Source organism: Gopherus flavomarginatus, chromosome 6 (genome assembly GCF_025201925.1).
Source record: "Gopherus flavomarginatus isolate rGopFla2 chromosome 6, rGopFla2.mat.asm, whole genome shotgun sequence".
Taxonomy (NCBI): Eukaryota; Metazoa; Chordata; order Testudines; family Testudinidae; genus Gopherus; species Gopherus flavomarginatus.
Window position 1 is genome coordinate 68,156,946 of NC_066622.1, and position 27,415 is coordinate 68,184,360.

The 27,415-nt window shown below is 40.8% G+C and overlaps 1 protein-coding gene across 1 annotated transcript in view; it reads left to right on the forward strand.

Annotated features, from left to right (window-relative positions):
* Positions 1-700: 700 nt before the first annotated feature.
* TM9SF3 (transmembrane 9 superfamily member 3) overlaps positions 701-27,415 on the forward strand; it is an 84,435-nt gene continuing 57,720 nt past the window's right edge. The window contains exons 1-3 of the mRNA XM_050960166.1: positions 701-882; positions 13,089-13,284; positions 24,198-24,320. Of these exons, the coding sequence (XP_050816123.1) occupies positions 799-882; positions 13,089-13,284; positions 24,198-24,320 (403 nt within the window). The 5' untranslated portion in view covers positions 701-798. The remainder of the gene's footprint in view (positions 883-13,088; positions 13,285-24,197; positions 24,321-27,415) is intronic.

Consider the following 27,415-nt stretch of genomic DNA (forward strand, 5'->3'; position numbering starts at 1 on the left):
AATCTGGGGCTGGGAGTGTTTTTGGGGTCACCCTGCAGTAGTAACCAAGGCTAGTGAGAGCCCGAGTGTGGCTGGCAGGCTTACCCATCCCCAAGGAACTGCTTGGGCTGGGAGTGGGGATGGACACTACTCCAAGGGCCCCACTCCCATAACTGTGGGGCCATGCCTGGCAGGCTGTGACCATACTGCAAGTGTGAAAAATCGGGATGGAGTAAGGGGTAATAGGAGCCTATATAAGAAAAAAACCCAAACATCAGGACTGTCCCTATAAAATGGGGACATCTGGTCACCCTAGACGAGCTGCTCCCCATTGCCAGGGCCTATACCTGCAGCTCCATCCCAGCCAGCCAGATGCTGCCCAGGCCAGCTCAAAGCGGCCGCTCCTGTTGTCTTTACAGGGTAACCTGAGGCACTGCCAACCTCCCTCTTTATCATCCCCAATGGCGCCCCCTCGCGCGCAGGCTGGGGCCGCCCTCCCCCAATGGCTCCACCCACGCGAACGGGGCTGCCCCTCCCTCTGTGCCCACAGCGCGCTGCCTCGGCTGCCGCGAGGAGGGGGCTCGCACGGGGGGCGTTCCGCGGAGGCCGCTAGTGCCGCGCGCGCTGACGTTTGGCTCCCGTTCGCCACCGTAGGCGCAGCGCTTCCGGTGTGCGGCCGGATGACGTGGCCGGGGCAGCGGAAGCAGCGTCTCGTCGGCAGCCGCTGGGTCGGGTACGGGTCCGGGCCGGGCAGAGCGAGGGCGGCTCGGGGGTAGCCTGGTGCTTGCGGTGGTGACGTGGAGGAGGCTGACGGGAAGGATGGAGCTGCCCAGGCTGCTGCTGTGCGCGGCGTCCGCGGCGCTGCTGCTGTTGCGGGCCCGGGCCGACGAGCACGAGCACACGGTGAGGAGCCGTTTGGGCCTGGCCCGCCAACCGCGCTCGCCTCGCCTCGCCTCAGCGGGCGGGTCCCTGGAGCCCGACGCGGCGGGTGCAGCACGGGGTGGTACAGCCGTCCCCGGGGCGGAGTGTGTGTGTTTATGGAGCCGGGGCCCTGTGTACCACTACCCTGTGTGGGGTGGGGCATACACTCATCCCCTGTATGTACCTGTGTGTGTTTATGGAGGGGGAGGTTGTGAACACCTGTGAGGGAGGGAGTGTGTAGATCGGACCCTGCACACCCGGAAGTGTGGGGCTGTTCCATTCAGTAGGGTTTGAGGGGGCTGCTGAAGAGCTCAGTACTCCTTCCTCTTAATAATACTTGGTCCCAATCTTCTCCACACCCCTCCTCCCCAAAATGCTGCTTCAGGTTGTGGGCTGTTTGGTGGGGGGAATATGCTGCCTGAATGACAGCTAGTCTCATGTCAGTCGCTACCTAATCCAATCACAGGTGTGCCGTGCACAGTGGCTGGCCATATTCTGTACGGCAGAATCCTCCTCAGGGGTGGGATGAGTGTGGGCTAAGTGGGACTAAATAGACTGGAAGAAGATCTAGTGTCTGGTTAAGTATCCGTGCTCCTCAGTTTCCCTGACTCCTTGCACTTTTTCTTCCACACGTGCGTGCACATCCCTGGTCCTTTGGTACTGCTCCCCATACAGGTACACACTGGCTCTGATTCTATGGCTTTGATAACTTCTCTGTGATAGAAGAGCAATGAAAATGACTAAATATCTAGAAAACATGACCTGTCAGGGAAGATTGGAAAAAAAATGGATTTGTTTAGTTTGGGGAAGAGAAGACTGAGAGAGGGCATAAGTTTTCAAATACATGCAAGGTTGTTACAAGGAGGAGGGATAAAAATTGTTGTCCTTAACCTCTGAGGTAGAACAGGAAGCATAGTGGGCTTAAATTGCAGCATGGGCAGTTTAGGTTGGACATTAAGAAAAACTTCCTAACTGTCAGGCTAGTTAGCCACTGGAATAAATTGCCTAGGGAGGTAGTGGAATTTCCGTCATTGCCTAACCTGCTTTTAAAAATCTCCAAATGCTTGTCAGGGATGGTCTAGATAATACTTAGTCCTTCCTTGAGTGCAGGTAACTGGACTAGATGACTTCTTGAGGTCTCTTACAGTCCTACAATTCGATGATTTTATAATAGATACAACTATCATAAATTCAGAATGTGCCATATAAGTAAAATATCGTTTAGAAATAACTTTGCCATTGTCCCCTTTTTGGCCAAGTACAGCCCTGAAGTGGTCAGCTTCAAGATTTAATTATCTAAATACATTATTGAAGAGTGAGATTAGTAAATGAAGAGAAATTGGGACGTAGTTCAGAGATTAAAATCTTTATGGTTTAAAGGCAAATATAGCTTTAAAAGATCTTGTGTTCAGATGAAGTTGCTGGAAAATAATTCAGTATTATTTCAGTATAAAATAATTGTATATCTGTTCCTTTATGTTCCTTTACAGAATCTTAACTTATACATCTGCTCTTTGCACACACTAGGACCTCTTGTACTGTTTATCTACCACTGATACTAGCACCTGTAAAAATGCTAGTGTAGACAGTTCATAGGTGTTTTTACAGTATCCTCTTATCCTACTTGAATCAAGCTTAGATGGTATTGTAAAATGCTTGTATTGTCTGCATTGCCACTGGTGCTAGTGCTGGTGGAATTGCAGAGATACTAGATGAACTGTCTAAAAAGTCCTCATATAGATTCACCGTCAGATTCTTCCATTATTGAGGAACACTATGGGTATCTACTAGCATTGTGTTAATGTGGGAGAACCAGTAAGTGTAAATGAGTGCTTATATTTTTAATTGTCCAGACTGAATGAAGTGCACATTCTAAAAAAGCAGCCTAAGTGATGAAATACAACTAAATTGTAAATGTTTTAAAAAAATCTAACTACTAAAATGAAAATTAGCCTCACACACATTAGGAAAAACTTCCTAACTGTCAAAGTGGTTAAGCACTGCAAGAAATTGCCTACGGAAGTTGTGGAATCTCCACCATTGGAAATTTTAAGTGCAGGTCAGACAAACACCTGTCAGGGATGGTCTAGATCAGTGGTTCTCAAACTTGGGCCGTCTCTTGTTCAGGGAAAGCCCCTGGCGGGACAGGCCGGTTTGTTTACCTGCCATGTCCGCAGGTTTGGCTGATCACAGCTCCCACTGGCCACGGTTTGCCGCTCTAGGCCAATGGGGGCTTGTGGGAAGCGGCACGGGCCCAGGGATGTGTTGGCCATCCTTCCTTCAGCCCCCATTGGCCTGGAGCGGCGAACTGCGGCCAGTGGGAGCTGTGATTAGCGGAACCTGTGGACGCGGCAGGTAAACAAACCGGAACGGCCTGCCAGGGGCTTTCCCTGAACAAGCGACTGCCCAAGTTTGAGAACTGCTGATCTAGGTAATACTTAGTCCTGCCATGAGTGCAGGGGACTGGACTAGGTGACCTTGTGAGGTCCTCTCCAGTCCTATGATTTTATGTAGCATGTCCAGGGATGCGTGCGTTTGAAGTATCTTGATTGGTTCATGGATTAAAATACTTGTTATCCTATTGAATTATCATCAGATAAACTTCGGTAGTCCAACACTAACTCTCTGTGGCACTGACACCTATCAGACAGCTGTTTTCAGTTAAAAAAAAATCCTAGACACCTTTCTCCTGCACCCTTTTATTCAACTGTTGTGTGGACTTCAGAAACATACAGATTAAATAGTTTGCAGGCTAACCTTAGCAGGGTTACCATGCTAATTTTGCCACTCTTATGAAGGATCCTAAAAAGAGCTCTAAGCTTTGTCCTACTTGAAATGAGCTCTGTGGAAAGAAATGGGTTTGCAACATACATACCATGTACCTAAGAATGGTCTGGCTGTTGCTGTATTTCTTTTTAGAGTATTTTCAACTTTATCCGTTTATTTTATGTTGTTTGTTGCATCTGGCTTGAAAGTGGCACTTGAAGCATAGTTGCAACTAATGGAAATACTTCTAATCACCAGTCCATATTACAAATATAGCTGTGAACTAGATTGGTGGTGTGCCGCAATCAGTTGCATCTCGGTAATGTCTTATTGTTAATGGGGGTTGCAATGTGGTCCTAGCTCCAGTCAGTACAGGCTTGCTGGAGGACTACACAGAAAAAGTTTTAGAACTGCTAAGAAGTGGCCACATAGATACCCCTACCCATGATAGTCATGCTAGGTAGAGCATGGTTATATTTTACTAATATTATGTCAATTATGAAAAAAGTTTCTAAAGCTATAGTTTGTTAGAGATGGCACAGGCATAAGGGGGCAGCTTGTGTTTATGATAGTACTTCTCTGGGCTGTTACTACATGTTTAGTGATCAAAATAGATCATTACGTTCTCAACATAGTTACCAGAATTACTGAACTAATATCAAACTTGGTACAGAAAATGCTGTGAAACTAAATTCGTGACACCTAATTAAACTTAGTGTAAATTGGTATGTTTACATCTTAAGAGATTGGTGATAGAGTATTTAAAATTGTACATTTATGCAGCCTTCTGTAATATTCTAAACTAAAGTAGTGGATTCTGGATTGTGGAACCATCAAGATGTTTCTTGTTCAGTCTTTGCTGATTCTAGTTTTAGAAATAGTCACATCATATTTCTTATCTTAGTAGGATCCTTGGACTATATGAAGCAACAAAACAGGAAATTGCCAATTATGCCAGTCCTGAAGATACAACACTTATTTGTTGGCTTTTTTTTCTGCCTTCATGTTACATTCAACAGCACCTATTTAACAGATCTGTCTACTGTTATATTCTTGTTAGGACACAGATGACTGTCATCTTGTAGCTGTAAGGCTGTCTTCCCGTCCTTTTTAAGGGACACATGTTTTTTGTGCAAGGTGAGGTAGAAAGAGGATAAAGATTATAATGTAGGCATTTCTAGAATAGCATTGTCCTTTGTGGCCGCAAGATTAGTAATTCTTGTTGGTTTGAAGGAGCCTTGGAAGCTTGGCTAAAGCTTGTTTTCATAGCAAAACAAATCTAAAATTGCATTTAAATAGACCAGTACATTTGCTTATGTTTTTAATATAAACAGGAACTGCATCTTGGTAATAAAGTACAGTAACTCCTCACTTAAAGTCATCTCTGTTAATGTTGTTTCATTGTTATGTTGCTGATCAAATGGAGAATATGCTTGTTTAAAGTTGCACAGTGCTCCCTTATAACATTGTTTGGCAGCTGCCTGCTTTGTCCACTGCTTGCCGAAAGAGCAACCTATTGGAGCTAGTGGTGGGGGCTTGGAACCAGGGTGGACCGGCAGCTCCCCATCAGCTCCCCGCACCCTTAAGTTCCCTGTAGGGCAGGCGCCCAGCAGGCTATCAATTGCCAGGCAGGTCAGCTGTCCCTCCCCCCTACTGCTGTGCGCTGCTCCTGTCCTCTGCCTTGGAGCTGCTCCCAGGAGCCTCCTGCTTGCTGTGCAAAGGGGTTGGGGGAGCAGAGGGGTGCTAATGTCAGGGTGTCCCCCTCCACCCTTCTCCTGCCCCCCTGCTACTTTACCCCATTTTCATAGTGTGTCGGGGTGGAGGACACAACAGAGCTTAGGATGGAGGGAGCTTGCTGGCAGCAGCAGCTGTCTCAACTTGCTGATCTACTTAAAAAGGCAGTGTACTTAGAGTGGGGTCATCGTACTTAAAGGGGCAATGCACATCTCTCACACACACTGTGTGTGTGTGTGTCTGTCTGTCTGTCTCTCTCTGCTGTGCTTTCCTCCTCCCTCCATTTGTGCTGCCTTGTAGAGTGTGAGGCTACATTAACAACGTGTTAACCCTTGAGAGCTCAGCTGAGTTTATCATTTAGCAGTAAGACATTCCCTGGAAAATATCCCACCCTCTGACTTTACCACTCAGCCAAGCTTCACAAGCATCATTGTTGTGTACAGTATTAAATTGTTTGTTTAAAACTTATACTATGTATATCTAATCTAATCTATCCATCTATTGTCTGGCGAAAAAAATTTCCCTGGAACCTAATCCCCCCATTTACATTAATTCTTATGGGGAAATTGGATTCGCTTAACATAGTTTCGCTTAAAGTAGCATTTTTCAGGAGCATAACTACAACGTTAAGCAAGGAGTTACTGTAACTACAGATTTTAAATTTAAGTCAAATTATCACCTCATGTCCCCTGCTCTGATAATCATGACTGACCACTGACTTGTTTCACCACTTTGCACAATTACTGCATTACTTGTGTCACACAAGACTCATTAGAATTAATTTCTAGCTGAGGCAGAAATATATTCCTTTGTTAAAATGTTTATTTCATATATTTAAACAAGACAGATCAGGTAGTGTATCAAAACCCTTACCATCTTACGTACTGTGAGAACCAGAAGCTCTCTTTAGATAAACGTCTGTTTATCTGCTCTTACTTTCTCCTAGTTTTGTTGGCTTATCTTATTGTTGAGTTAGACATTGACACTGATGTTCCCACACACTTTGCCTGATCACTGCTAACTTTTCACTGACTATTCTGTTTGTTCTCATAGGGAGCTCCTGATGCAGTCTTCATTTTTCTTCTTCTTCTACAAATGCCTAAATCCAGTTGTCATTAAGTCTTCTGTAGCGAAAGAGGAAATTGCTGTTTGAATAGCAGGAGAGGGAAACTATCACATCCAGTTATATAATCTTATGGTACAAGTGATTTTAAGAAAAGACCATCTGGCTCCCCCATGGCATGCCTTATTCAATTAAATGCTGCTTTCGATACCCTAGTCGAATTAAAAGGGACTTTGATTTGCTGTCTTGCTTTCTAAGATCATAGAGGATAGAACTGAGTAAGTGAGCACTTTTCCAATAGATTCTCTCATTCAGGACTCTGTTTTGTCTCATCTGCTCAGAGTGTGAGGCTAATTAGAAAGGTTTGTGAGAAGATGTAGGCTTAATGACTTCTTTAACGACATTGATTTAAAACTCAGTCTCACAGACCTGTATGATGTGGCTGAATGACTTACCTAGTGCCTGAAATCATTTCTCCAAACTGAGGGAGTGCCTGCCACTTGTTACTTAGGTTTGTAGCCTGGTACATAGGTCTGAAGGGCAAATGGGTGTCATGTTGGATTCTCATATGCTCCTTGATGTTCAGTGAGCATTACCTGAGTGTGTTTTTCCTCTGCACTTTGCAAGAAGGCTGCAAGCCTTTCTTTCAGACAAGGATCCGAACACAATTAATGGTACCTTTTTGTTACTTTGACTAGATTATTGAAGCACACTTTATTGTGCAACACCTTAAGATCCCTCAGTCTTCAGCTTGTTTGCCTTCCCCTTTTCCCTCCATTTGGGGGTTGTCATTGGGCATGCCATGGCTAAGAGATTGGTGATACCATTTAATTCCAGTTTATAGTGCTGCCCAACTCTCCTTCCCTATCCCTTCTAAGAGACCCTCATGATCCACTGCTGAGGGGGGATTTTCTTGAGGAAGGGAGTATGGAAGAAATTCACATCAGAAGAAGAGAAAATTGGCTTTAACTCCAGACACTTCCATATATTGAAGGATAGCCTTTCTTCCGTTGTATAGATCAAAGAAAGATAAACAATGCATCAGGACTTTCAAATTCCATATACTGTTTTTGGCCTCCATCGCTTATCTTTCAATGCAAGACTTGGTCAGGGCTTTTGACTTAAGAGCAGCCTGCTTCCACATAATGTTCAGATACTCATCAGATACTCATGCTTCTGTGTAGGAAATAAACTTTATCAGTACAAGGTGCTGCTTGTCAGCCACTGTCTTCATAGTGTGTAACCATGGATTTTATTATAGTAGTTTGGGACCTTAGTGGCAATTGATCTGTTCAAATTTTGGTTTGTTGTTTTTGAAACATGTAGATGCTTTTAATAAAGCTTAACACAATGTTTCTTCTACTTTGCCAGAATACTCTGTTTCTCTAGAAACAAATCTTAGGTGCCTTTAAAATTTTGCAGGTACACTTTGCTTCAGCAGCATCCCTTAGTAACTTATTACAGTGCAGTAACTGATACACAACTAGCATTACTTCTGCCTCGCCGTAGGAATTGATGGCTTTTGTCCGGGTTTGTTAAAACCTTTTTTTTAAGGAAAAGACCAACTCTTTAGATTTTGTGTTTTTTTTAGTGTTTGGACTTGTCATTCCAAAATACCAACATGAACATATTATGTATAGAGCCTAAAATATTAGGCTCTAATTTCATTCTGAATATAACTTTTACTATTAATAGGGGAGCAATAACATTCACAGTTCTTATGCATATTAGGGAACAACAAGAAAATTAGGACTGTCTAAAAACCTATGGGTAGAATGATTGGAAAGAGGGGTGTGGCTAATGGGTGGAATCAACAGCAGAGAGTCAAATTCAGAGCTTTGTCAGAAGATCTGCATTTGTCCAGACAGCTCAACATCCACTGAGTTTTTTTGCAGATTCTGATGGCTTTGTTTGATCATAACAGTGTCAGTGCTAAAAAGGCAAATAAGTTGAGTTATATCCTTAGATACTAACTGGATACATTTAATAGGTCAGGCCTACCACTCTTAGTAGACTGGAGGCTCAATTATTGGCCTTGTCTGCAAAAATGGGAAGATTTCCTTTCTGTGTGATTCTTAGGTTTGAAGAATAATTGTGTAGTATATTTTATTTCAGTGGGGTTTTTTGGATTGAAAGAAATAGTAGTACAATTATTCACAAGCAAAACAAGAGGTCTATCCATCCTCCAAGGAACTTACAATCTAAGTTGAACGTACCATACAATTCATTGTAGGGATGTATTGCAAGGATGAAGCTAATAATAATAGTAAAAGACACTTTTAGATATACTGTTTTTGTGTATAGCTTTATATATTTTTTGTATAACAAGTGATAGTTCTTCCTACTTCAAAAAATCAGTCTGTTTCCAGGCTCCTGAATTCTCTAATACTTCTGTTGTTTGCTTAATTAAAGAGTGAACAGTTGTCTTGTCTTGTACTTGTAGTTGTCTTGGCTTCTTGGCAAGTCACACTTCATGCTGTTTGGAGAATGGAAACTCTTATTTGTAAGACTGCTGCACTGATACGTTTATGGCACTGCATAAATAAATGGTGCTTTACAGGCAAGGTGTGATCTCTCCCCCAGAGGGTTTACAGTCCAAGATGCAAGAGAATTATGTTGTTCTCTTAGACAAGAGCTTCTCCTGTCTTCATGTTTATGATTTGGCCAGGTATTGGTTTGAGTGCTTCCTGTGTTTAGGGTTTGTTGCTAGTATAGTGAGGAAGTGAGATAAACATCTTACTGGAATGATTTATGTTCTCTTCTGCTCATTTTACTCTTCAAAGACTCATGGCTTAATTAAATGTGGGATAGGATATTATGGCTTTCTACTTATGAAGCTTTTTGAATGATAACGAAGAGATGTATGTTTCTTTGTGTTTTGGTGGAGATTATTTTTGCATCTTTGGTTCCTGGTAGATGAAAGTACTGGTCAAAACTTTTTTTGATAGCAAAGTGGAAAGAGTGCTAGTAGCAAATACTATTCCTAATAAATACACATCTGCCTTAAATAAAGTAATGAGTGACCAGGAAACTTGGTGGAATCTGATACTCCATCTTTATCTCACTTCTTTGTGAGAGGCAGGGGGAGTCTTTGTCTTTAATTTGCTTATTCATTGGCCTAAAACTGAAACTGATGATTCATTTCACAGTGTCCCACTAAATGGTCTACATCACACAACCACCATAACTCCCATGTCCCTCTCATGTCCTTCTCAGATGAGAGGCAAGGGATTGAGTGAACTCCTTTTCATGCTTAATTGGGTCCCCTCTCCCCAGAGTGAAATGATGGCATTCTGAGTTGTGTGAGAAAAACAGCCTCCTGTCACTACCCATGTTTGTATGTTTTCTGTATTTGTGTTACCATAGCATCTGGAAGCCCCTGTTGAGATAAGGGTCTCAGTATACTGAGCATGTATGAACACAGAGTTCCTGCCCTAAAAAGGTGACCGTCTAGTTACATAATTAATCTACAATCTATTCTGAAGCTAAATGGAGGAATTCACTCACAGGCTTGTCAGTCTGTTTTTTTAATTAACATGTTTATATTTGAACAAAAAACAGAACTTTGATGTCTTGTTTTAATACTTACTTATAGTGTAACAATTGATGTAATTCATTTTAAAGGTGACCTGGAATGCTTCCCAAAACTCTAGAGGTCACCATTCCATAACAGACTGCCTGCGAATAAGTACATTATTAAAATGAGAGTTAATTTTTTTTCCTCTTCACTCTCTGTGGAAGATAAGGATTCAGAAGTTTAAGAAAATTAACAGAATCCACTACTGAAAAAATTACAGCCCTTTTTACAAGTCAGCATGTCATCAGCTGTTGCTTGAGAGAAACAGTACTTACGAGAAATTTGGATCTTGACAGGTAACACTTGAATACTGAAACATTTACTCAAAAAACGCTCTGGGGAGGAAGGTACAAAAGTCAAGTCAGGCATTACAAAAAGTAGAGAAAGGTGGGATATAACCCCCAGTCTGCCAGCAGAATCAGGAATGTTGGTAAGGAGCCTAATGCTCACTTCAGTTGTTGAGTGCTATACTTCTCACCTTCCCTAAGCTTTCTGCAAGGATGGATTGTTGTGCTGCCCCGGTATAACCTTTCAATTTGGTGGTAGAGAAAGGGGAATCTGTTCTGGCTTTCTCTGACATGTTGTTTGGTTTTTCTTTGCTCCCTTCTCATTTCTCCTTTCTCATCCCTAAAATCTTCTGTATCTCTGCTTGTCAAAACCTAGTCCCAGATTTGGACCTTAGCGTCCAAAATATGGGGGTTAGCATGAAAACCTCCAAGCTTAGTTACCGGCTTGAACCTGGTAAGCTGCCACCACCCAAAAAATTAGAGTGTTTTGGGGCACTCCGGTCCCCCCAGAAACCTTCCCTGGGGACCCCAAGACCCAAATCCCTTGAGTCTCACAACAAAGGGAAATAAACCTTTTCCCTTCCCCCCTCCAGGTGCTCCTGGAGAGATACACAGAAGCAGCCTCCGTGAATCTAAGCAGAGGGAGTCCACCCTCTCTAATTCCAGTCCTTGAAACAAAAGCACTTCTCTCTTCACCCAGAGGGAATGCAAAGTCAGGCTAGTAAATCTAACACACACAGATTTTCCCCTGACTTCTTCCTCCCACCAATTCCCTGGTGAGCTGCAGACTCAATTCCCTGGAGTTCCTCACTAAAGAAAAACTCCAACAGGTCTTAAAAGAGAGAAAAATACATACAAATGGTCTCTCTGTATTAAGGTGACAAATACAGGGTCAATTGCTTAAAAGAAATATGAATAAACAGCCTTATTCAAAAAAGAATACAATTTAAAGCACTCCAGCAACTATAGACATGTAAATACAAAAGAACATATAAATCCCTATCTGATCTTTGGTACTTACAACTGGGAAACAGAAGATTAGAAAGCAGGAAATAGAAAAATCCTTCTCATAGCTGAGAGAGATTCAGGCAGAAGACCCAAGAACAAAGGACTCTCACACAAACTTCCCTCCACCCAGAGTTGAAAAAATCCTGTTTCCCGATTGGTCCTCTGGTCAGGTGCTTCAGATACTTCTTTCCAGGTGAAAGAGCCGTTAACCCTTAGCTATCTGTTTATGACACTGCTACTTTCCTAAGTAAAGTGAAACTTACAAATGGCTGGTTAGTTTTATTGCTGGACATGCAGTAGTGAAACTGACCAAATATTTATCATTGATTACTGCAGATGTAATACAAAAGAGTACAAGGCTTTCCATTATAAGCAGCTTTGATTTGTTAATAAAGTGACATGATGGAATGAAAGGATTAAATCTTTTCTCAAAACACGGTGACTTAAATGCATAAATCAGAATAAAATGTTTTTAAGCACTCATGATTCAAGCACTCTACATGTGGGTTTGTAGCTAATTATTTTTAGGCCCAACTAGCTGTATGGCAGTTAACTATTCATATAATTGTGTTTAAGGACTTTTGTTCGTTTGTTGAAATGAAAAATGTCTAACTCTTATCTACCAGTTACTTTGACTGCACAGTAAAAAATGCTTATGCCTAATTGACATTTGATTCCCCTTTCCACTAAAAGTAACACAAATATTTGTTCCATTTGTGCATATCTCAGCCTTGTGAGAACACTTCATTCTTGCATATTTATGGAGCCTGAATTTTAGCTCTAAAGTAGGATTGAAAATCGGATTTGCCATGTCCAAATACAATTATATGCACCTATTCCTGGCTTGAAAGCCGGACCCATGTGGTTTGGTGAATTGATGGTATAGTCACCAATATATTGAAGTGTGAAGCAAAGGCTGGAGGTAAACTGTTTAGTCCTGTAAATACTGTTAAAAGCACAATAATAATAATAATAAAAAAAACTAGTCAAGATTAGCATTTTACAAAGTGTATCGCATATAATAACTTAAACACTTCGGTTCTTATTTTTGTGAGTCCATCCCAACATCTGAGCATTAATGAAGACATTTATCGGAGGAGTGCATATATTAAATGTTGGAATTATTATGATATAACTTGAAAAAACTTTAGACATCTACTGGCTGGGGTACTACATTTACTGGCCAGAGGTAGCTACAAGAGATAAGGTTTTAATTGTTTTTACAGAAAAGTCCAGGGCAAAACCCTGTTGAGAGGGCTACCCTTATTGCTACTTCTAGTTATTAAGATGGAGGGTGCTTGTGTTCCACTAAGGTACAATTTACGCATCCTGTATGCAGTCTTTGGCAAATTTATACAGCTGCAGATAAAAAAGATAAAGGAGTTTCTCTTTAATGGTTTTTGTAAGTTTCTATGCTTTCAATTTCTGGGAATGTTACCTATAAAGGGCCACTGATGCTTCTTACCCTTATGCCAAATATTTGTTTAAATGCCTAAGAGGAGCAGGCATAGATTCTCCCTCTCCCCCGCCCCCCCCAAAAAAAACCCAAAAACAAAACAAAAAAACCAACCAACCAAATATTTGTCTTATGTGATGCTCTTTTAGTTGTCTGACTCAAATTGCAGATGGTGTTTGGACCTCTCCTTTCTGAACTCCCCAAATATACCACTGCCTCTCTAAATAACATGAAGAATGGATGTGCTTAATTTTACTGTGGTAGACTTCTCATACGTTGCAATATGCTTTCTTTTAGTACCAAGATAAAGAAGAAGTCGTTCTTTGGATGAATACAGTAGGACCGTACCACAATCGCCAAGAGACATACAAATATTTCTCTCTTCCCTTCTGCGTGGGATCAAAAAAAAGCATCAGTCATTATCATGAAACACTAGGAGAAGCACTTCAAGGAGTTGAATTGGAATTTAGTGGTCTGGACATTAAATTTAAAGGTAAGCATTATAAGATATATTAAAAAAAATCCCCTACATTTAATCTCTGAATTAAAAACTCCTGGTTAAGAAACACCTTCAGTTCCCTTGACTAGTAGATTTCTCGTTGTTGATCACAACTCTGTATGATAACAGAGGCCTTTATTACAAATGGTCTCTTAAAGACACTGAATTTCTTTGTCTCTCTCGTTCACGCCTTAAAGATATTTCCTTGCAGCAGCTAATTAACTTTTGTGGTAACTGATTATGGCCATGCAGATGTTGAATGTGGGCAGGGTTGAAGAAGAACGAAGAATGCTCAGTATGAAAGTAGAGTATATTACTTTTATTTTTGAAGGTTAAAAAGTTTTCAAAATATAAGAGTGCAGCTCTTAATTTATGAACAGAGTACATATAAAATGACTGCCCAATACCACATGTTGGCCCAGGTGGATCTTAAAGGGGCTTCTCTTTGCTTTTCTGTATTATTGAAAACAGGGCAACTCAGACATGAGATATTTAGCCATATGTTCTCTTTAGAAAAACTTAGTGTAAAACGGGTGGGCAAACTTTTTGGCCCGGGGGCCACATCTGGGTATGGAAGTTGTATGGCAGGCCATGAATGCTCATGAAATTGGAGGTTGGGGGTGCAGGATGGTGCTCCAGGCTGGGACCAAGGAGTTCAGAGGATGGGAGGAGGATCAGGGCTGGGACGGGGGTTGGCATGTTGGAGGGGGTCAGAGGTGCAGGATTTAGGCGGCGCTAACCTCAAGCAGCTCTTGGAAGTAGTGGTCATGGTTCCCGGCCAATGGGAGCTGTGGGGCCGGCACTTCAGGTGGGGGCAGTGTGTGGAGCCTCCTGGCTACCCCTATGCGTAGGACATCCCACTGCTTCTGGGAGCCACGGCACGCGCAGAGCGGGGAAAGCTCCCGGCTGGAGCGCCGGAGCAGGGCAAGTCCCAGACTCTGCTCCCTGTCAGGAACTTGAGGGCTGGATTAAAACGTCTGAAGGGCCAGATGCAGCCCCTAGGCCGTAGTTTGCCCACCCTGGTGTAGAATATAAACAATGTATTGAGGTTGATTTTGAAGGAAAATTTGTTTTGTAGAATAGCATATTTTGTGGCTTTAATCTTACTCTTTAAACTTCTGTGTTCTTGTAATACTGTTCCTATTGGTGGGTAAAATTGGAATTATGGTATTGCTGTTTTCGCTATTGGGGTAGACACGAGCTGTTGGCCTCTTCCAAACCCTCTTCAGCATAATAAAGGAAGAACTTGAAAGTGAGAATGCGGGTACTACAGTGACTATAGTTTTCAAGTATGCTGAGCACATGTAGCTCCTCTTGAGATCAGTAGGAGCTGTGGTTGTTCAGCACTTTTGAAAGTCCTGCCAAAAATTAATGTTGTTGAATATTATATCCCTCTTGTTTAATCTTCCAGTTGTAAAAACATTGCTAATGATTTTTTTACCTAGTATTTTTATAAAAATAAAAGTTGATAAACACAGAATTGAAAAACCAAAAATATAAATCTACTTTCTATAACAATTCAGATTGAAAGCATTGCTACCATTTAATTTTCTTTATGTAGGCAATGTTTGAACATTTATTGCATATAAAGTTAAAAAATAAATTGAAATTGGGTTTAGGGGAGGGAAATGACATGAAGTTCCACAGTTAAGATTTATCACCTTCCAGTTAAATGAATAGAAAGAAATAATGGGACTACTACATTTAAAATAATGATCAGCAGGATAATTAATGTCTTACTGCCTTTCCTGAATGAATATTGTACGAACTACTAGCTTCTACAGTGAATTTCTAAAACTAAATGTGAAATTGCACAATACACAGGTTACATGTAACCTGTGTCGAAGACTGTTAAAATGAGCTAGAAAACTGACTTAACTTAGTAGAAGTTCCATTTTGAAAGGGTTCTTTGTAGTCTTCTGTAAAATGGATCATTGGTGATGGTAAAATCTTTATCTACAGAGACACAAAGCACAGTGAAGTTATTTAAGAAGAAGAATCGAAAACACATGTACTGTTAGATTAACAGTAGATCATTCGTCTTTTAATGTCCTTTCAGTATCAGGAAAAATCTTTTTTTGCTTTTCCAAAAAACATAAAAAATGTATTTGCTGAGGCAGGTCAGTTTTTTAGCTTAGCTGCTCTTAACTTGTCTGGTAAATCTTCATAACTTATGAAAAGTTCACAGAGCAGCTTGGGCTGATAAGCTAAGCAATGCAGATGAGGATGCATGGTTGAAGTTTCAAAGCATTTTATTGACTAATGAGTATATTTTTCATATAGACTCATAGCAGTTTCTCAGTTTCTCCCTAGAGAACTAAACATACCAGCAAAAAGCAGATATAGATGGGAATACAGAGGGTACATGTAAGGTCCAGAGGCAGCATACTACTAAGGAGGCTGTCCCCACAAGTGCTGGGAAGGGAGAAGATACAAGGATTCCTATTGGGTCGTTGTCATTGGGCCATGCTCTGATGGCTCCATTTTCATACTGGATTTCCTGCTTTTATATGGCTGGAAAATAGAGGCTCTTTTCTGCCTCCTTTGGCTGTTGGAAAGGAGAAACTTTCTTGCACACTGTCCTGAGGGTCGGGTGGGGCAAGGATTCTAATTTTCAAACTTTACACCATGCATCATGGCTGGGAATGGTCTCTACTGCTCTCTCCAGCATTTTTAGGGCCGTCTTCCTGCATGAATAACTCTACTACCTTCTTCTGCAGTTGCTAAGAACTTTCCCAGGAAGAAGCCTGAGACTCAGAGGAGTGTTTACACTTTCACTTGCTGCTCTTCATAATACTGTACCAGTAAAACTGACCCCTCAGCGTAGTGTTGTCATGTTTCAGCAGCCACAGATGCACTTGGGAAGACAACACTGCATTGGTTTAGGTTCGCTTTGTGTTTGAAGATTATGATTAGCCCTTGAGGGCTAGAAACTCCAGTATAAAAACATGAAGAATGTGAAAGTGAAACTTACTTTATAGGTTTTTGTTGTTTGCCAAGCTGAAAATGCAAGAAGTCAATATAGCAAAAAGCGGACTTGCACTATTAAGACTGAAATATTAAGGTGCCAGTGGTTATTTGCAATTTGAGTTGAATGTCTCTTTAAGAAGAGATAAAATGCAAGATAGATTACAGTGTCCCAAAATCTTTTTTTACAGAGAGTGGGGAAAATTATACCCTGTTTATTCATTTGCAACTGTTCTTTTTAGTACTTAGGTTATTCGCCTCTCTTCATGTACTCAGTGTCCCTTCGAAAGAGAAGAGAGGAGAACTAAAAATAGCCGTGCTTTCCATAGCATTTATAAACTAGCACTAAATGTAGCTATGAAATATTACTGCAGTCCTCACTCCTCTAACCTAGAGCTGACTCTGCCAGCTTAGTGTTCTGTCATGTTTTCAGTGATTCCTACCTGTCGCTAAGCCTACTTTCCATTACTGTTTTGCTTTGATATGCAGACATCACAAGCCTTGAACATTCGAGATTATATCCTCCTCCAGCTTTAGGTAGGCTTTCCTTTTACAAATATTTTCTCTTCATTGAGAAACAAAAAAATATAATTCTTTGTAGGCCAAAGGTCTGGCATTCCACCTATATCAGTGTGCCTAATTTAGCATCTGTAATGATTCTCAAGTGATATGAGAGATGCCTAGATATATCAGGACACATCCTTGCAGGCAGTCTGAGCCAATTGCAACCCAAAGTAAGACTTATTCAGATATGAAAGATTACAAAACTTGATTAAGAGCTTGGTTTGTATATAGAGTGCCAAATCTAGATCTTCATGTGAAAAATATCTAAAGGCTGAGTGTTTTTCTGAGGTGTTAAGTGACTGAGGCATTAGTTTATTTCTAACAGGTAAAGTCAAGATTTTTAAACAATTTTTTGGAAGTGTTTGCTTGTGGTTTTGGAGTTTTCTCCTATTTTTGACATTTCTGTGGTATTGGAAAAGAGGTTTATTTTGTTTTCATTCTACTTATCTGTAATCCGTGAGTTTTCAGGGGTGCTGGAAACAGGTCCAGTTGGATTTCAGCCTCCCCTTTTTGGGTAAATGGGGGGCAGAGTGTCCCAAAACATTTTCTCTTGTTGTGCGGGGTCACTGTATGTAAAAAGTTGAGATCCCATTACTTTAGTACAGGGGTAGACAACCTGTGGCACATGTGCCAAAGGCAGCACGCGAGATGATTTTCAGTGGCACTGAAACTGCCCAGGTCCTGGCCACCGGTCCGAGGGGCTGTACATTTTAATTTTAATTTTGAATGAAGCTTCTTAAATATTTTAAAAACCTTTATTTACTTTACATACAACAATAGTTTAGTTATATATTATAGACTTATAGAAAGAGACCTTCTAAAAATGTTAAAATCTATTACTGGCACACGAAACTTTAAATTAGAGTGAATAAATGAAGACTCGGCACACAGCTTCTGAAAGCTTGCCGATTCCTGCTTTAGTAGATAATCCAGCAGAGGGAGATGATACAGATCGTATTCTTTTCACTGATTGTAGATCTCACTTTTTTATAATGTTTCCACACTGAATCAAAAACAGGAACCCAGAGTTAGAGCTTTGAGTCTTGTCTAAACTGTGGGGAGGTTTTTTGGGGGGTGGGATGGGGAGGGGAGCAGGTTGGAAGGAGGAAGTTTCCACTGGTTTTAGCATAGCCAAGAATCTTCTTGTAGACAAAATCATGGCAGATTCTAGCACTTTTACTGACCTATCTCAGTGGTAAAAATGCCTTGTCTATACTTGACAGGAGCCTTGTCTATACTTGAACTCCCACAGATGAATCAGTGGTAGCACTCGTGAGAATAGTCTGCCAAAGTTTCCTAGTGTATATGTGAATTGAAGACCCTGTGATAGCTATTTTCAGTTTTAGCCTTTTTGTATTAGTACTTGTTTAAAAATTTGTATTAATCTGAACTACTTTTTATAGTATAGAATTCAATTTTTATATTTGTATAATTTTGATGGATAATGTTGTTTTTTTTTATCGATTTACATTATCACAGTTGTGGGAAATGATGGGGGTGTCAAATGATGGTGTGGGTAGGTGCCAGACAATAGTTTTTTAATGACAGTTGACACTGAGATTCAAAAAATTAAAGCTTTATAACTGTTAAAACACAAATTGTCTACATCACAAGTCAAAATATACAAAGTAAATGTCCTTAAATGAAACTCTGAAGTTTTCAAGCAGCATTTTTCTCCAGCTACGCTGATTTCCTTGAAGCATTTTGAGGTCAGATCTAAATCCTGAGTTAACAGGTCAGACTTTCTAATGTATGTTTAAAGGGAAACCTCAATGTTTTATAACAGCTCAATAATTATTGCTTATTAATTCTCTTTAATCAGTTTTGCAGAAATCTTTCAGTCTGCCAAATTAAGTTGGATTGTGGATTTCTCCCTTTGTTTCTCATTGAGTTAAGAGAGAAATTATATCAAACCTCAGTGCTTGTGAAAGGTGCTGACACGACACACAAACCTAGGTGCGCTAATCATGGAACAGGGATAACCAGAGCTCATTATTTTGTAATGCTGTGGAATTTACCCTATAATCCACCCTTTGCTGCAAAATTGTGTTCCAGAATTTAAGCGTGTGAACATAATAATAAAAAGTAGCCCTTATGCCAATGAAACTAGTTTAGTGTTTTTAAATTGTCAGAGAACCCAAAGGTAGCCCTTGGATGCATGGCTTGTCCCGCTGGGTTTGTAACCCAAGCTTTGTCTGCACTGGGGATTTGTCATGGCTGTAAACCCCTAATGAGATGGGCAACGCTGCTTATTGTCAGTGGAACTTGCCCCTGCTTGAAACTGGGATAAGCCACACTACTGCAAATTGTGGCTTTATAGGGGCTTATCATGCCTAGATTAGGTGTGCGCAGTTGTATGGCTACACTTGTGACTAATTGGGGCAACTCCAGTTAGACAAGGCTTGAGCCTAAAAATTACAATTTAAATGTCACCATTAACCATTTATTAAATGTATTAGAGATCCGAGATAGATTCTGTTAGGTGCTGTATACATGCGTAGTAAGAGTCCCTGCCCCAAAGAGCTTATTGTAAATAGACATAGGATGTGGGAGAGAGCAACCTGTATTACAGATCAGGCACAGAGGTGAAGTGACTTTCCTAAGGCCACACAGCGATTTTGGCAGAGCTGGGAATTAAACCCCCATCACCTGAATCCCAGTCCAGTGCCTTAAGCTCAAAACTATGCTGCTTCTGCAATCCTTTTCAGAGCATGTTCAGTTGTTATGGTAGTAAAAACACTAATGACCCATCTAAACTAAGGCTCCTGGTGTTGCTAATATCAGAGGAGCCAAAGTGGATTTAGCAAGTTTTTAATTAATCCAATCCCCTTTACTCTGGTCACACAACTTTCCAATGCCTTCTTACCAAAACAACTTTCTCTAATGGATGATGAAACTGCATATATAAAGCAGTTTTATCACTTATAAGTTATACAAATATCTTTTAAGTTGGCTAATGCTACTACACCTCTACCTCGATATAACACTGTCCTTAGGAGCCAAAAAATCTTAACGCGTTATAGGTGAAACCGTGTTATATTTAACTTACTTTGATTCACCAGAGTGCGCAGCCCCCCCCCCCCTCGGAGCACTGCTTTATCGCGTTATATCCAAATTCGTGTTATATTGGGTGGCGTTATATCGAGGTAGCGGTGTGTAGATATAGTCAGGTATCAGAGGGGTAGCCATGTTAGTCTGGATCTGTAAAAAGAGACAGAGTCCTGTGGTACCTTATAGACTAACAGAAGTAATGGAGCATAAGCTTTCGTGAGTGAATACACACACATACACACCTGATGAAGTGGGTATATATGTGTGTGTGTGTGTGTGTGTGTATGTATGTGTATATAAAATAGTGTAGCTGCATTTCTTATCTGTTATGACTATGGGCCACGCTGGACAACGTAGAATGAATGTGTTACAAGGACCCAACCCCAATAAATACTTTATTCAAAAAAGTTGGGAAACATTGCATTAATATCTGCTTATCCTTTTATTGTGATTTTAGATGTTCAGATTATTTAAAATTTTTTGACAAGCAAAATCTTTAATAGTGACACTTCAATAAAGAACTTGATGTCAAAATGACAAGTGTTTGAATTGGCAGACTCAATTTGTTACACTTGAGTTCTAGTGAATTAATATGTATCAGCACTTTAAGTTGTACTGTAGAAGATTTTATGTCATTATTACAGGTACAACACTCATTAGAAAAAGTTGCAGATTTAAAAATGAAAATTGTTTTAAGCACAGCTTTATTGTACATTAATGTATCACTTAGAATTTTTCCTGTAAATCAAGGAATCGGTACCCAAAGGTATAATAAAGACTTCATGTATGCAGCACTTCAGGAAGATGTGACAGCTGTTAGTTAGGATGCTAAATGCAATAATGGATGGCGCTAAGAAACCTCAATAATGGATGTGGTATAGAAACCTGAATGAAACAGAATTAGATCTAAATGAGGCAGAAATCCCAAATTTTGGCTTTGCCCTGCCCTCTGTTTATTTCAATATTAAATTCATTTTTATGCTACTCCCAGATTCTTCAGTTTTTAATGTGATGCTTGTTTTTGCTGAAGAAATGTTATTCCATTGAAGAAGTTGTCTTGTTCACATACACCACCCGAAATACACATGCCTCTCCCTTTATCTCTGCACAAACCATGTTACTTGAACTCCAAGCACAAGTATCAGCTATTGGGGGGGAAAAAAGGAAAACACTACTTGCTCATGGCAATATTCCTAGAAGGTATATTGAGCAACTTCCCAAAGTCACAAATTGTTACAAACGATTTCCATGTAGTTGTTCAGCGTGATACCCTTAGACATAATCATCCAACATTTGATTCAGAAGAGACCAACTTTCCAAACATCTAGAGAAATTCCTTTTCTAACCACTCCACTTTATTGGCAATACTAGGTGATTGTTGTGTGTGCATCTGAAAGGTGGAGGCTTATGTGGGTATGTCTGTACTGCAAACGGGATGTGATTGCAGCTCATGTAGATATACCTTTGATCTAGCTACCTTCGAGCAGTGAAGTTGTGGCAGTGCAGGCTTTGGTATGAGCTAGAGACATCCAAGTACTTACCCCAGGTTCCAGACAAGCTCATGCAGCCTATGCTTGAAGATTGCACTGCCACAACTTTGCTGTTCCAATACTCAAGCTAGCTCTGGTATGTCCACACAAGCTGCCTGTGCACAACCTAGGAGCGCAGTGATGTGTGGATGCGAAAGTGGAATCATGGTTATAAGCTGCAAGTTTTGGGTGAGGATGTAGCTAGCACTTTTCTGCCCCCCCCTTTTTTTAAAGTGATTGTGTGTGCACTTGAGCAACTTAAATTGGCTTCAGTGAAGTGTTTAATTAGTAAGAAATCGGCTTGTTTCTGCTAAAATAATCAGTAGTGGAATAGTTGAGGCCTATGATGCTTTAAACAGTAAAGCCCATAGAAAGGGATGAAGGTATTTTAATTTCTGCAGACTGAGGGCTTGTCTACGCTTGAAAATTAATTCGGATTAAGAGAGGGTGTGTATTTAAAGCTAGATAGCAATTCTGGAATAACTCCCTGTGCATGCAAGCCCTGAGGCAGACATTGATATGCTAGTTCCTGTTAATTAACATTTTAAAGTCTTTCTTCGCAGCCACAAGCTAGTGCTTAGGTTCTGAAGTACAACTAAATAACAGAGTCAAAAAGGACAATTATGCATCAATTTGCATGGCTACACTTTAGTAATCTTGCTTATGCATTGTCTCAGTTTACCTCTATATTCAGATGTTTATTATTTGATTAAAAACAAAACTAGTACAGTATCAATGTGTGTACAAATATTGCAATGGACTTGCAGATTCCTGGCATTTACCTTTTCACACATTTAAAGGTTTGTGTTAAAGCAGACAAAGGGCAGGGAGTTCAGAGTTGTGTTTGAATCTGAAGGTGTCGCTGAACAATGGATATTAGTTGCCCATGCTGAGTTGAGCCTATATTTTTCCAGAGCATATTCATAAAATGACTGGTTGGCAGGATTTTCCATAACACTTTTTTTTAGTCAGCATGGCATTAATTAGAAAAAGCAATTAACGTCCCTAAGCTTTGGATTTGTCACTAAGAGGGGGAATTACATTTTTCCAAAATAAAACATCATTTCACTTGCTGTGTTGTTGCCATTCTTTGACCATTTTATACTTAATAAGAATCATAACGTTCTACTAATAGATGCTTTTGTTTTGATCTCTGAGCAATTGTTAAACACACCCAGGGGTCAAATTTGGCCTAAAATTACCCTTCAGAAAGATAAGGAACAACATAAATGTTTCTGTGAATTAAAAATGAGAACTGAATGGGATCAGTTTAAAAAAACAAGCAGAACATTGTGTGTGCCGTTCCAGCATCACATTGTGCCAGGCATGAGAACCTGAGAGTGAAATGGCCTAAAACTGATTTCAAAGTGGTGTGTCATCCAGAGCCCTTGCTAGCCATTTGCAGAGTGCTGACTGGTTGAATGACATGGACGTTGTTTCCAACTACCAGGTTATTTTAGTGCAGCTGAAAATACATTAACTTCCTAACACCTTTTTTATGTGAGCAAGAACTCTTCACAACAGAGGGGATGATGATGATTAATATTTATATTGCAATAGCATCTAGAGGACTCCAGACAAGGTCTCATTGTGCTAGACATAGTGCAAATAGTGACAGTTCCTGCCCAGAAGAGCTTGGAATCTCAGGCTGGAAATGTGAAGTGGCCTCATTGCCCAGAATTGGATGAGGAGTGAATTTGTGAGCTTATCTCCATTAGCTTGTGTCCACAATATGATAGTTTGAGAACATCTGGCCTAAAAACTCATTTTCACTGTTGATAATTTTACTCAGATTGAATAATGAAAATAGACTAGCATGTTGTGAAGTAGATTTTTAGAACACTAGCTTTAATAATTTAAGGTGTTACCACCAGAATAAGCATTTTTTAAATAAAATGTGCTTTTAACTTGTCTCCCTTCAGAAAGAAATGCAAGGCTTGAAATCCAGGCATCACATGAAATGTTACTTAATAACATGGCAGCTACTGAAAGTACTTGCCCATTAACCACATTTTTATATTGAATTTTCAGTAATTAATATAGCTTTCCAATTTGAAATGGCAGGTTCACTTCCTTTTCCGTGTGTCATCTTCTATATTGTTTGTCACCTTCCCATTTTTGTCCTCTGTTCAGTCTTTCTTTCCCATTTGCTTTGCTGCCTCTCTGTACTTTTCTTGAAGACTACCAAATAGCTGAAAAACATGTTCTTTTTGAAGTGAGCCATATTGCTAGTGCCAATGGGGATATTTGAATGGGGCTGAGTGACTAGTGACTGAGCTTGGAAGTACAGAGGTGGGGTTAGTTATTATCTTTACTTGTAATATCGTATTCTTGTATTTGTGAAATTACCAACTAAATATACTAATGCACTTTTAAAATTGCTTATAGGCTCTGCAAATGTTCCTAACACAAGATGGCCTTTGGGAATGACTGTTAGCGTCAGTTTGCTGCTGCTGCTTCATGAGTCCTCACTTAACCTCTTCAGCTAAAGAAACTATTAACAAGTGTATCTTAATTTATTTGTGGATAAAGTAGTAATATGATGATCTAAAACTTTTTTTTTTTTTTTTTGTTATTTCTTTGTTTGGGGGAGAATGGAGAAGCAGGGACATTTGTTTAGGTACCTCAGTGCTTACTTTTTTAAGTGTGCTAATCACGTTACCTGCCAGAGGATGCACAACCAGTAGGAATTTCAAGCTCTGGAAATATGCATTTCCCCCCCCCCATCTGCTTAATTTGTGTTTTAGCTAGACCTATCATTAATATGTCATTAACATATTATATTAATTTCTACAGATGATGTAATGCAGACCACATACTGTGAAATTGACTTGGACAAAGCAAAGAGAGATGCATTTGTGTATGCTATCAAAAATCACTATTGGTATCAGATGTATATTGACGATTTGCCAATATGGGGTAAGTGCTATATGTGCTATAATTTAAATACTTACATCATATTTGTCAGTCATTGATTGACTGAGTATTGTGCTGAGAGGATTAATGAGATCACTGTACTTACTGACTAAGCTTACTTACGGGAAACTGACAGCCAACGTGAATCTGTGTAGCTTAATAATAATAGGAATATAAAAGAGAGTGTTGAAGGATTGATAACTTTATTGAGGGAACATTTGTGAGTGACTTGTGGTATTGAGTTTCAGTATACTTAAAAACAATGAAAAGCTGTTTTAGCAATTTCTTCCCAACAATATAGCTTTGCTAATACTGAGTTTTAAGGGCTAAATGCTTCACTTAAATATGCACATGCAGCTAAGTTATTAGGAACTGTGTGCCTAACAGAGCCAGAACTTGGTTTGTAGCACTATGCCACTGGGGCTTGACCCTGCACCACTCAGACTTAGTAAGCCATTTAGTTTTCAGATCACTTTAACTTTGTATTTATAGCCTCTGAGTTTTCTAATTGAGAGCACAGTGGCAATTAACATTACCTCTAATGTAGTTAAGGGGCTTTATACAGTATTTGGATATGTAAAGTGAAATAAATTAACTTTAGTTGCTTTTTGATGTTCTTCTAAAAGCTTATCTTGCTCCTTGTCAAGGATAGTAAGCAGTCAAAATCAAGGACAAGAAATGAAGCAAGATTCGGTGTCAGTGATCTGAATTTCTGCATGCTTTTTGTTAAGACTCACATGTAAATGAGGCATCTCCCTTAACAACTTCTACAGTCTTAATACATGAAAATATTAGTGGAGGAGTTGTGCAGAACAGTGCCTTGGTGTGACTCCTCTTGAGTCAATGGCACTAAACCAGGGATGCCTAAATTATGAGTCTGTTCATTCTGCAGTCTGTCCTGTCTCTCTTGGAAGTCCCCCTTCTGAGCAGGGTTTTGTTGGACATTCTTAATTTGGTCTGGAAGTTGTGCTTAAAGCTTGGATCAAAACTCTTCTTAAACAAATGGTGTCCATCTGTGACATCTCAACCTTCCTCGTAACTCTCCCTCTCCTCTTCCCCCCGCCTTATTTATGCCTAATGAGAAGAGATTTTAGGTGCCGCTTGTACACTAGTGGCAAACTATCCTGCCTGCTAAGTTTTGTGTCCAAGTTTTTCTGCCAATGCAGATTTCCATCTTGTAATTCGGTCAAATTCTGCACGTTTACATAGGCTCTTCAGCTCTCATAGTCTGATTATAGAGAGGAGGAAGTACAAGATGGATCTTGGTGGAGGGAGTTTAAAACCTCAGGCCAGTCTAAAGTGACAGAAACAGGGGCTCAATGCAGTTAGCTGAATGAGAGCTTTTCTCCTGCTGGTTATACCAGGCAACCTAATTTCACAGGTCTTATTATGGAGTTGAGGTAGCTGTGCTCTGTACTTAAAAGAGCAACTGAGTTTCTATTATAACCTAGATTTTTGGCAGCTCTTCCTTCCTAAGATCCACAAAGAGTCATATTGGTTTTTTAAAATTTCCCAGGCTAGACTTGTTGCCATGTCAGGTGTTTTTTTCCCCCCTACCAAATTTGAAACAAATTAGACAGAAGGTTTGAGACATGGCACCCTAACAATAGACTTTTTTGGAACATTTATAACTTTTTATTGCCACTTTGAAGCACAAAAAGTCTAGTTTACTGAACTTCTCTAGCTGAGATCTAGTGCAGAGAATCAGAGTTGAGATGATTTAAACTCTCATTTAAAATGTTCTTAACTTTTGAATTAAGAACATAATTATGGCACATCTGCTCAGGCAAGCTGTGTTTAGCCCATCAGGAGCTCTTTGGACCAGACTACAGCAGCAGAAGACAATTAGGGTAGAAGGGCTCATTGTTCCTCAGGTTTCCTAATGCCAGATGGGGTTCTTCCCTATATCTTCTTAGAGTCTACTTGTACTCCCAGAAGATCTTGGGAATAAAGCAGCTTTTTCCCTGCAGGATTCCATGGTTTTCTTTGTCATTCCCTCCCCCTCTCTGGTTCCCCTATTGGCCTCTTTATCATCCTCCCCAGGTGAGGCCGTTGCAGGCACTTCTGTCTCTGGGCCATGCATAGACGGCCATGCCTCCTGGGACCTTCTGCGCAGGGTGATGTGCAACATGGGCCTGCATGCCGAGGAGGTGGTAGACTTGGAGTACCTGGTGGTAAACGTTCTGGCCCCAGAATGTCCTTCAAGGGTGGCCCTGCCCCTCATCAGAACTATACAGGCCAATGTTAAGACAGTCTAGCAGACTCCAGCCTCCATCCCCCCTATAGCCAAAGGGGTTGAGAGGAAGTACTTCGTGTCTTTAAAGGGGTATGAATACCTCTTTACGCACCCTCAGCCCTGCTCACTGGTGGTTGTGGCTGTAAATGAGAGAGAGGGGGCAGCAGGCCCCAGTGCCCAAATCCAAGGAGGCCAAGTGCCTGGACTTATTTGGCTGCAAGGTGTACTCTACTGGGAGGGGCTCCAGCTCAGGATTGCCAACCAGCAGGCAATCCTGAGACGATCTAACTTCAACTCCTGGAACTCGATGCTCAAGTTCAAGGAGTTTGTGCCACCTGAGTCCAGAAAGGAGTTTGGGGCTATTGTAGAGGAGGGCAAGGCGGTGGCACGGACCTCTTTACAGGCCTCACTGGACACTGCAGACTTTGTGGTGTGTACCTTGTCCTCAGGTATTGCCATGAGGCACATCTCTTGGTTGCAAGCCTTGGGCCTACCGCCTGAGGTTCAGCGGACAATGCAGGACCTGCCCTTTAATGGGGCAGGCCTGTTCATGGAGGAGGCTGGCTCTTGGCTGCATAGCCTAAAGGACTCAAGGGCGACTATGAAGTCCTTGGGCATGCGCACCCTGGCAATCTGACGGAAGCACTTCAAACCCCAACAGCCGCAGCAGCGCTCCAGCCCTCCTCGGCCAAGGCAGGACTTTTAGAGGCAGAGGGGAAGGAATGGCAGAAGGAAGTCTTCCAACTCCACCGTCTGGACAAGGCCAGGACCCGGCCAAATGATTGTTGGGTTTCAAGCAGACCTTTTGAAGGGACGCCCGAGGACAGCACACCAGACTTGCATCCGGATCCTTCCCTGTCCT